A 12346-nucleotide genomic window follows, 5' to 3' on the forward strand; every position below is an offset into this window, starting at 1 on the left:
AATGTTATATAAGCCTATAGTTTTTTGGTAATAGACCTGCACCCATAACTTTTACCTGGTCTGTTATCTGAAAAATGTATGTGGAATTCAGCATCCGAAGCAAGTCCATTAGTGTGCATCCTAAGATGTATCGTCCATGCAAGTTTGCTCATTATAGGGCTCAGTTAATTGGAAATGAAACATGCATCAAAAACTAATACATTCACTCATCCACAAAAAGTAGGTCAGATTCAGCATCCGAAGCAAGCCTGGTAGTATGCATCCTTATATGTATCATCCATGAAGTTTGGTCATTAAAGAACTCATAGTTACTTGGAAATAAATCATGCACCAAAAACTTTAACCTGTTTACTCAACCAGAAAATGTAGGTCAGTTCAGCATCCGAAGCAAGCCTGGTAGTGTGCATCCTTAGATGTATCATCCATGCAAGTTTGGTCAACATAGGGCTTATAGTTACTTGGAAATGAAACCTGCACCAAAAACTTTAACCTGTTCACTCAACCGGAAAATGTAGGTCAGATTCAGCATCCAAAGCAAGCCCGGTAGTTTGCATCCTTAGATGTATCATCCATTCAAGTTTGGTCAACATAGGGCTTATAGTTACTTGGAAATGAGACCTACACCAAAAGCTGCACCAAAAAACTTTAACTTGTTCACTCAACCGCAAAATGTAGGTCAGATTCAGCATCCGAAGCAAGCCCGGTAGTATGCATCCTTAGATGTATCAACCATGCAAGTTTGGTCAATATAGAGGTTATAGTTACTTGGAAATAAAACCTACACCAAAAACTTTAACCTGATCACTCAACCGCAAAATGTAGGTCAGAATCAGCATCCGAAGCAAGCCCGGTAGTATTAATCCTTAGATGTATCATCCATGCAAGTTTGGTCAACATAGGGCTTATAGTTACTTGGAAATGAAACCTGCACCAAAAACTTTAACCTGTTCACTCCACCAGAAAATGTAGGTCAGATTCAGCATCTGAAGCAAGCCCGGTAGTATGCATCCCTAGATGTATCATTCATGCAAGTTTGGTCAACATAGGGCTTATAGTTAATTGGAAATGAAAACTACACCAAAAACTGCACCAAAAATGTTAACCTGCTCCAAAAACATTAACCTGATCATTCCTTTGCTGAAATTGCAGCATCTGAAACTTTGACTGGTACAATGAAATACACTAGAACCATCTTCCATGCATGTCTAATCAATATAGGACATAGAAGTACTTAAAAAGAAAACTGCTCCAAAACTTAACCTGGGACGCCGACGCCGAGGGTATTACATAAGCTCCCCCAACTTCATTGAGGTGAGCTAAAAATATCAAAAGAATGTGATATAAAATAGATGTCATGAAGTAACGCTAAGGTTTACAAGAACTGTTACAATTTAATACACTGTAAGAAATCAGTGGCGGATCCAGGAATTTCATAACAGGGGAACGCAGTAGAAGGCATGGGGGTCCAGGGGGCTGCCCCCAGTGGGTCTAGGGCAAGACCAAATTGTGTTCCAGGGGTGACAAATTCTTACAAATAAGAGATGTTTTTCCTTGATTTTAGGATAATGGACATATAAATTTTATATCCAAAAAATTCGAACGAGGGTGGGGGGGGGGGGGGCTGGATCCGCCTATGGAGTTTTAGCATCAGAATCATCAGAATTTAAGACAAGTTGAAAAGATTACTACGGTACATACTGGATCCATTGGTAGATGCCCTAAAACAGGGACACCATGGCTGCTGGCAAGGGAGGTAACTCCACTCCCAGAAAAGAGCTCCGACATTTCCTGGCAGAGGAGAAATACAAAAATAAAAAAAAATTCACAGGAAGCTATTAACTAAGCTATTAACATAATCTTCGAATGGCTGGTTAAACAAAGATTGTGCTAAAATGACATTTAAATTCTATAAGATGCAAGTAAGCGTGCCTTTACATGTGTGAATCCCAGTTAATGTCGAGAATCTTTCACAGTGGGTCTATTTGTATGTTATATGGATGGTCATATCAAAATTTTTAAGGATATAGCCAAATCAGGCAACTTGCCTGTTGCTTAACCCTTTCTCTTCCGGCGCATTTTACGTGTTTTGGAGGCCTTTTGACATGGCATTATTAAATTATTTCTAACTTTTTTATCCTAGGTGAAAGCTAGACTTAATGCATACCATTTTGAAGGGAATTTCATATAGATGATATTTTATGACTATTTAGATGCTCAACCACTGACCTTATTAGTAAAAATTGAGGTCAAAGGTCAATTAAGTGCAAAATTTTATGGAATTTTTTGATACTTTTTAATCTTCAAGCTAAATATTAAGTATTATGTATGTTGAAATAGGAAATTTGGGATATACCCACAAAAGAGCATTATACTGTAGTACATGAAACACATAAACTTTTTTTTCAATTCTGCATATAACTACTTAAAAGGGGTTGCTAAGCAACGCAGAATTCTTTAATTTTCGAGCAGAAATTTTCATTTTTTACTCAATCTAGATACATTAATGCACACCAGTACATATAAAAGTTAGATGTGAGGTCATAAAATTACAAGGGACATACAACAGATAAATTGTCTTAAAGTTTGACCTTATTAGAACTTTTTTTAGGAGGTCAAAGGTCAAATAAGTGCAAAAGTTTCATCAATTTTTTTCAACACTTTTCAATATTCTTGCCATAATTTTACACAATGGATGCTGAAATGGAAAATTCTGAATATACTCTCAAGAAGGGATCAGAACTGCAATATCCATGCATCATTTTAGTTCAAATATCTGTTTAATGACCTTCAAGTGGTTGCTAAGCAACAACATTTTTAAAGGTTTTGGCTATATACATGTTTGTTATTTCACATTCTGGACACATTCTAGACACTTTTTGTATATTCCATGATATTGTTTGTAAGATATATATGGGCCATAAAGATGAAAGAACATTTTTGTATTAAAAATTGACCTTGACACTCTTGCTCTTCAGGGGGTCAAGGTCATATCAGTACAGAGAATTCTGCTTTAAACTGTAAGTAAATATCAATTTTGAAATGCTTCATACATGGATAAATCATCTAATAGTTGACGTAATAAAAATGGCGAATGACAAAATTTGCAAGCAAAGAATTCTGGTCTGCTTCTTAAAAACCCCTAGCAAAACACATATACAATCTTTTTGTTAAACAAGAAATCCATTCTCTTGATGCCATTAAAAATAATCTTTATTTTCATGGATTTAATCTAACAAGAAAAAAACTAAATGATTTCATTACAAGATTTTTCTGGTATAACAGAGCTTAAGGGGTACAATAAAGACTTGACATGTTATCTTGGAGGGAAATAATAATAACAAATAGCATTGGCAATATTTAGCCCAAAACTGTTTAGTCAATAAGTTGAAAATTTGACACTTATATCCAAATATACAAATCCAGATATACTGCAAGATGAATTCCAAATCAGACTGAAATCTTCAACAAAATGTTGAAGAGCACTTTTACTTTGTGTCCACCATTCTTTTATCAACTGTTACTTCTCTGTAAGACTGGAGGAAATTCTTTGACTTGTCCAAGACATTATTATTTGCTTTCAAGTTCAAGTGATCAGCTTCTATCCTGTAAAAGATTTAAATATTTTGAAACAGATACATGTCATTGTGTATATGAATTTACATTTATAAATAAAATTAACGAGGCTGGGGGGTGGCAGCCATTTTCAGACTATTTCGATCTCCTTTAAAAGAAGAGCTCCATATAACGATATAAAAATGGTAAAATTTTAAAACTAAAATGTAGGAATTTTTTCTTTGCCAAATAATAGATGACAGCTTAATATACCATGTATAAAAAAATAAGTTAATTCTGGTGGTTAATTTTTGGTTTATTTGTTGACCCCCCAGCCTCCTTAAGAATGCTAAAATTACTACATTTATTTGATTTTCCTTTTAAAATTAAGATTGCATCTATTGTGTGATTCAAGTAGTTAAATGATATTGTTAAGTCAATGTATCAGGACTGATAATTCAACAACCTTGTAGTAAACCATTATGGTAAAATTACTGAACTAAAACAAATAGCATATATGGCAATCTGACTAAAGCCAGACCTCTGTTTACGCTATCGCAACATATAAAAAAATCTGGCAGTGGATGGAAGATTTAATTTTACTGTAAATCACTTTTTATTTGCGAGAACTTTATTTTCGCGTAATTACGCGAGGCAGTGTGCTCGCGAAAATTTAATTCTCGCGTATAATAGTATTCCTTGATAATATATAAAGCAATAACCACAACTCGCGAAAATTTTGTCTCGCTAATCAAGAGTCAACGACTATCTCCCGAAAATAAGGTGTCGCGAAAATTTAGTGATCTACAGTAATTAGATTGCTACGAAAGCCATGAAGGGACACAGCAATTTTTCAAAAAAGTAAAAAATGAGATCTCAAATTAGACAATCCAATTCCACGAATACTAAATCATTCCCTCGATTTATAATTCGAGATCTCAAATTACACAATCCGATCTTACAGATTACTAATTCGCCCCCTTGATTCATAATTTGAGATCTCGAATTACATACTTGTAATTCGTTTTCACAGATTAATAATTCAAGATTTGTTACAACGTCAGTCCTAAGATTTTGGCAATCTGTGCTCTTGAATTTTATTACATATATGTACAGATACATCCAACCATTTTAATCAATTAGTGTGTTCACTTATTTTTATTTTGTTTCAGCAACCGGTCATTTCCAACCTCTTTCATAACTAATTCAACGTATATTTATTTTAGAAATATTATGATTACACAGGACCCATATTCACTTTACTATTTCAGACTTTCAATTATCTTAATATACACGTAACACAAAAACCTCTAAGATTTTTTGTTGTACAAATATCAGTACTAGCATATGGATTTGAAAATGTTCTTGTATTTTTCTCATTTTGGACCGTAATATGTAATAAAAGGTTGAATGTAAAATACTACAATATTCTATTCTTTAAACATGTATTACCATATCCAATATGTACAGATAAATAATTTCAATGAAATCATGGGAAGAGTTTACATTCCGAGGGAACGTATCATTTAAACTTAGAGAATGAATTATACAATCTGAGATAATGGATTGTGTAATTTGAGGGAAGATAATCTGTGAGAATATGAATTGGAAATTTGTTATAACAGATTGTCAATCTGAGAGAATGGATTGTGTAAATCGAGAACTCGGTTTACTTTTATAAATTTTTAAAAATTCTATGTCCCTTCATGGTTTTCATAGATTGCATACCTGCATGGCTGCCAGGGTTGTAAAAAGAAGGGAGACAATAGACTGCAATATTACTTTAGGGCAAAATTCCTTGGGCAAGGCTGTTCGTGAGCATGGGAGTGTTGATAAACCATCCAGTGAGTTTGACCACCCATATATATGATGTACGATAATTGGAAAGTGTCTGAAAAAATGAGAAAATGGAAATTCTAACCACAAACTTTATGCAGATTGGAAATACCTCAGCAGTCTATAAAAACAGATTGTTTCATATCTCGGCATTCTTTCAAATAGATATTATGTGTTTAAATAATGTGTTTGTATGAATTATCAATCATCATAAGTATTATGTGTTTCAAACACTTATTTTTCAAAATATAAATCAAATGTTTATAAACTTGTATGAATGCTATATCATGAGAATGACACAAATGAAATTTGACTTTATTTTTTGAAATTTTAGAAATACAGAAATTTTCAATAACAAAACAAAAATTTACCTGTTCATTAGTGTCCTTACATATTAATTGGCATTCGTAGTTCATGGTGGGCTTAGCAAGTGGGTATTCACAGATGAAAGTATTGTTGCGTATGGTGCCAGCACCCTAAAAATTCAAAGTGAAAGTGGTATATGTACACACTGGTACACACATACTGAAAACAACTATCTTTTTAATATTATGGCAACTTTGATTTTACTTTAAACTTACGAGTGTTTTTCAAAAGCATCAAATTTCAAAAGCAACACAAAATTGGCTTAACAATACGAAATACGCACACTGAAATATGAAGATCTAGTACATGTACATGTGTACATTTAGCTTTCTTTTGAACGTGAACTAATTGCGTTTTAAACTTAAACTATTCAGTCAATATACACGTATTCTCACCTGCTAATACCAAAGGCATGTCCGTATTATTTGATTCATTGATGTGATGATCTTCGTCGTGAATAAATCATGAAAATTAACGTTCAGATTTCGCATCACCATCATGTTGTTTGTTTACTGCTACCATAGCGGAAACACGTGGTTATTTCAATTCGTATCAACTCATACAGTGATGAGTCGTATTTATTTAAAAATGCGAGTTCTTGTATTGTTAAATTTCGTGTCAATATAGATCTAATTAATTTGCAAATTAAGTATACAATATAACAAGATACAACTATATTAAAATCTGATTTTTTTTAGTAAAGATTGACGTTTAGGGAATCTACAATTTTCTCAACATTGTACATCAATGTCATCATGTACATCACTACATGAAATTTTCATCATTACATGTGGATGAATGAATTGACATTTCATTTCACACAAAAGGCAGAACGATAGTATATATTTGTTTTTTTTTAATGTATTTTTATATTATGCATTTATTTCAGTAAAAAATATATATTTAAATGGTCAAAACAGTCTTATAAAAGAATTGGTTGTTTCGAGTAAGACGCAACAATATCGACCTTGATGTTACATGGTAAATATTGATCGATTTTTCCATAAAAACTATGCGAAGGTCACAAATTCAAATTATCGTAATTAAAAAAATACTGAGCATAAGAAGGCCTGTAAGGGCTTGTTAGAAAGGAAATTTTCTCTACTTTTACCAGCTTTATTTTGTTTTCCCTATTTCAACACAGAAATAAACGTAAAACTGAGCTTTGTTAAAACATTACGAATAAAACCGAGAAAAAACACATAAGTGTAAGAAAATTCTTGTTTTAAAAATATACCTTAAAGTAATAACAGTAATTTTTACATATTTTAAAAGTAGAGAAAATGTGCTTTAAGAATATACCATGCTTTCTTTAAAAAGTGAAACAGGAAAAAATTGTCAATCGTCTGGAAAATCGGCAATCGCTTTGGAAAATTACGCCATTTTCAAAAAGTCACGTTTGTATTTACAACGTAAAATCGATTAAATACCGGTAATCAAGACATTATCTTTTTAAATATTTTAAAAGTAGAGAAAATTTCCAAAAAGATGATATATAGTTTATATACCTTCATGTTACCATTAAATAGATACGGAGATCTTATTTTCGCGAAGTCGTGTTTTAACGCGCCACCGGTCAATTTGACCGGTACGGAAGTGAAGGGGTTAAACTTGTATTAAACTTGTATTATGTTTAAGCTCCATTTAAATGAATTTCATTATAAAACTTCTTAGACAATAACACTAACCTTACAGCAAGGACAGACAAAGCCACCCATATTTTCTACAATCCCCAGGATGGACAAACCCATCTTCTTACAGAAATTGATTTCTTTTTTAATGGTTGCCATGGCAACCTCCTGAGGAGTGGTAACTAGGATGGCTCCATCTGGTTTGACATTTTTCAGAAGTTTGACAATCGCCATGTGTTCATCACTTGTTCCAGGGGGAGTGTCTGCTCGATAAGAATTAAAAATCAACAAGATTCTTAACAGTAATTACATGTACAGTGAAATCATCCATGTTTGTGGGGACCAATGTTTGTGGATTTCGTGGGTTACATCTCCCTGAACAATTATTTTGTCAACAAATTTATTCATTGAATCTTCTGTAAAAATGAGTTACCCAAGAAATTATGTCCCCACAAACTAACAAAGTTTTGCTTACCATTGAACAATAAGATTCTTATCAGAAATGATATGTATTAAAATCTCAAAAAATATATTGTTTCTGAAGACATAATACATAGCAAAGTATACTTATGTCCATGACGTACTGACCACAAATTAGGAAATCTAATTTTCCCCAGAATGTCTCCTTCAGGAATCTTTTAATCAAACCTAAAATTGCAAAATATTTAAAATCAGCATTTAATGTAAGATGGAATTTCATAGAAGAGTGAGTGATGTCATGAGCTATAAATAACTGTACCAGATTACCTGTCTTTCTCGGTCCTCGGAAAATGATGGACATTTTATCAGATTCGAGGAGAGATCCCACAGACATTACCTTGATATCGCCATTGGGAGATCTGAAAAAGTAGTTGTTTGTATGTTGAAAAAGAAAGAATGAAAGGGGGGAAACATCCTTTTAGAAATTTGCAGATTTTTTTTTATATACATGTAAAGTTGTATTATGTTAATTGAATGATTGTTCAATTTGTTTAGGATGAAAAATAAATACATACATGTATTCAAAATCCATCTTTCAATCTGATAATTTTTATTATAATATCCTACTAAAAACAAGTAAGTTTTTACAAATGGTCAATGGGCCGAAACACTCACCTTGGTCACACTATGGACCTTCCATTCTTCAGCAGCAGATTTTTTCACTTTTGACTTAATGCATTCCTATGTAAAAATTAGATCCCCTTCTGTGGCCCTCTCTACTTTGAAGATTCATGATTTGTACTAAGTAAACTTGAATTAACACCTAAGGTTGTGCCATATAAATCTGATTAATCATGGCTTTACTGTTCTAGAAAAGATTTTGAAATGTATTTTCCCTATATTTTGCTAAGTAAAACTTTGATCACCCATTGTAGCACCACCATAACCCAAGTGTGTGTGTGTGGGGGGGGGGGGGGGGGGGCTGTCATGATTTGAACAACTAGAATACACTTCCTGAGGATGCTTCAAAATAAATTTTATTGATCATAATTTTACTGTTTATTTTCCTTTATATTCAATGTAAAACTTTAATAAGCCATGGACATTGTTGTCCTAGCCTATCCTCAGGGGTCCTGATTTGAACAAACTTGAATCCACCCTATGTCAGTAAGTGCTTATATAAGTCTGAGGCCGAGTTATTCTTGGAAAGAAGAATTTTTCAATGACCCCAGTCACCCCACTATTTTCTCTTCTTAATTATGATATCTCGCCTTGGAAGAGGATGTGGGCCTTCATTTGAACAAAATTTTATTCTCTTTACCCAAAGATACTCTTTACTATGTTGAATTGATGTTGGTCCAATGTTTCTAGAGAAAAAGATAAAATTATGACAACAGACAAGTGACCATGAATTTTGATCAGAAAAGCTCACTTGAGCCTTGGGCTCAGGTAACTTAAAAAGCACTGGCACTTTCAATACTTACATAAGAGGCTTCCATCCATATGGTGACTGTAAAATAGACTGGTGCTCCACATTGAAGAGCTTCGGGATACTGGGTCCACAAATGTCCAAGTCAATCACACCCACTTTAGATGATTGACATTTAGCTAGAGCCAATGATAACAAGTATGCTACAGTTGATTTTCCAACACCTGCAAATCAAAATCAAACAGTCATTTCAATTTAGGGTAGACATTTACGAATTTCCAATTCATTTGCCATCAAACCATCTCCCTGTTTTTATTTTGGATATCTTCAGCTCTAAATTTGTTTTAGTTAATTCAATTCATATACAACGCATTTGGGTAAAGTTTGGGTAATAGTTCACACAATTTTCCCATTTAAGGCATGAGAGTATACTATTTTCTACTATTAATATTTATAGATATCAATTGATACTTTATCTCACAGTTTGAACAAGAGTTTTAAAGCAGAGGTGGGTGTTACTGTGAACAGTAAGAAAATGCTGCATGGTAGAAAACATCTCACTAGATAATAAGCTGTAACGGTTATAGTATATTGACACTGTTGAATCCTGTTCTACTTCTGGTATTACGTACCTCCCTTCCCAGACAACACGAGGATCTTGTGTTTTATGGCCCCCATTCTGACATCTATAACCTCCTGATCTGGGTCCACCGCACCTACAAAAGTAAGGTCTAGGTCTGCAGAAGAGATTTTCAGGGAATTAAACATTTAATAAAATGATTACTGTATACAGGGAAATTTTCGACCCATTTTTATTTTCGTCCGATTTGCCCTTTTCACATTTGGGCGAATTTTAAACAGGGCAAAATCAAAGCACACTATATAATTTCTTAAACAGAACTGTGAATTGGCAAATTTAAAACTGGGCAAAATTGTGAGCAAGTGTAAAAGGGCGAAAATAACACAGGGCAAAAATAACCCTGTATACAGTATTCATGACTCTGCATTTAAAAGCTGATCTGGTGTTCCTCAAATAAATGCTTGAAAATTGCAACCAATTCAATATTTTGTGACAGACAGGTAGCTAATTTTAAAAAAAAGACAACCAACCATGCTAAAAACAACACATCTCTTCCCCTTATTACTGGGGAGAGAGGATACAGGGCTCTTCATCTTCACTATCCTAGGATTCCTGATATGCTACTCTCCTCATAATACCTTGTAAAAGAGGGGATTGTTTTTGTCACATGATTTCGATTTTTAATAGGAGCACACAGATTGCATCATCAACAGAAATAACGTATTTAAATCATTAGAATTTTTAAAGAATAATTAACAAGAAGGTTTCTTTTTATATTTACATCTTCAATGTAGATTCCTAATCATATTTTGCCCATTGCTTAAAGCCATACATGGCGTAACTGATCAAAAAAATATATTTTTGAAAAGTACAAAATTAAGTAAAGAAATATAGTTAATACATTTAAATTAAAGCTTTTCATACAATTCTGAACACGGAGAACACCTCGTTTCATCTAATAATACGATTTTTATCTCTCTGTAATGTGTTATTTAAATCCTTTGTATTTTCTTCCGAGTCGGAGAAAATTCCGAGAATCCAAATTAAATTGTGATATCTTTATAACGCAATTGACTTAGATTTTGTAATTTACGGAAAAGTTCTATCTTTATAAAAGATAAGATAAGATAAGATAATATTTATTTAAAGTCGGGTACATCAACAAAGAACATTAGCTCTGAAGAGCTATTTTCCGACTACATAATAATGTTACATAAAATACAACAATCATACATAATAAACAAGAAACAGTTTTTAAATATTACATCGATATCACACTACTAAAATATCACTATTTCTCCGTGGTGCTTTACAATGACATATTATTCACCACATTAAAACTGACAAACCTAAAATAACTTAAACCCTGTTTACTAGTTTCTAAAAAATAAAATATAAAGTAGTGATACAAATAACAAGTTCTTATAATTTTAGTCTAATAATTTTCATTGTACATACGCCATATATGGCTTTAAGATAGTGGATGACACCATATCTATTCATAGAATGGCATGTGATGGTTGTATACTTGCATTTTTCATTACCGAGAGTAAAGAGTCAAAACAGAATGCAAATCCAAGATGCATATTGTCATTTACAAAAGATAATTGCTGATTGGTCGATCAATGTTGATACAATCCTACCAGAACTTGAGAAAAATAATCCTGACTTTTTTTTAACACCTTAGGCCAACGGTTTATGAGGAGAGTAGCGTTTCAGTAACCATTGGCTAGCAAAGATAAGAACTCTTTGAATTATAACTATCAACAAAACATGATCAAACTAGGAAATTTTGAGATTTTTTTTGTCAGATGGGATGTGAACTTCAGTGTTACCCTGAGCTCTGCACATTGCTTGTCCGGGACATCCTTCGCACATTGAACTCCTACCAGCATCCTCCTTAAAATATATCAAATGTATAAACTCTCTTTTTAAATTATCATGAAAGAAGTGCAGTCTCATTTAACCATGCACAGGTCCAGGAAAATCACTAGATCCACCTATATAGCTAAAAATAGCTATCTAGGTATTTAAACCTATCACGTATAGCTTAATCTACCTATTTGCGGAATTCACGTGCGTTTTTCGGTGACAGATTTTCTAGAGCAAATTGTCGCATTATGGTAAGTAGTTCTTTGTTTTTACTGGATATGTAATAGTTTTCGTTCAAAATTTTTACGTATATAAATGCCGCGTTAATGAATACTAAATCGTAAAAGAAGACACTCTATACATCCTCTAAATTTTCCTTGTCAGTAAAATTGAAAGAATATCTTAAAAGCTTTCTAAAAAGTAAAAAAAACTTACCATTCTTCATGTGCGTGTTCCCGAGCAATGTTGTCGCCGGAAATACTGGTTGCAATCTAAAGGTAAGATGCGGAGCAGGTCGAATCCGCATCTTTCAGTGATATATCTATGGAAGCACAGAAAATGCAATAAATACGTGGATTTGAAAACTAAACATATTACATGATTTATATGGAAAAAAAGGAAGGGAAATAAAAAGTTTTTGTCGTATATCTTTAAATGGCA

The 12346-nt window shown here is 33.0% G+C and overlaps 1 protein-coding gene and 1 long non-coding RNA gene across 2 annotated transcripts; both read right to left on the minus strand.

Moving 5' to 3' along the window:
* Positions 1-1686: 1686 nt before the first annotated feature.
* LOC134256332 (uncharacterized) lies at positions 1687-11758 on the minus strand (the record flags this gene model as incomplete). The annotated part of the gene is made up of 7 exons (XM_062738981.1): positions 11650-11758; positions 9867-9950; positions 9290-9458; positions 8133-8224; positions 7974-8033; positions 7443-7648; positions 1687-1788 (listed from the first exon to the last, which is right to left on the minus strand). Coding segments are annotated over exons 1-7 (756 nt in total), but the record flags the coding sequence as incomplete, so codon positions are not given.
* Positions 3193-6649, minus strand: LOC134256331 (uncharacterized). The gene is made up of 4 exons (XR_009989705.1): positions 6150-6649; positions 5760-5864; positions 5281-5443; positions 3193-3603 (listed from the first exon to the last, which is right to left on the minus strand). It is a non-coding gene; the product is annotated as an uncharacterized LOC134256331 (long non-coding RNA).
* Positions 11759-12346: the final 588 nt, after the last annotated feature.

Source organism: Saccostrea cucullata, unplaced genomic scaffold (assembly GCF_032062105.1).
Source record: "Saccostrea cucullata isolate Sc308-1 unplaced genomic scaffold, CSIRO_AGI_Scuc_v1 ctg16891, whole genome shotgun sequence".
NCBI classification, from domain to species: Eukaryota; Metazoa; Mollusca; class Bivalvia; order Ostreida; family Ostreidae; genus Saccostrea; species Saccostrea cuccullata.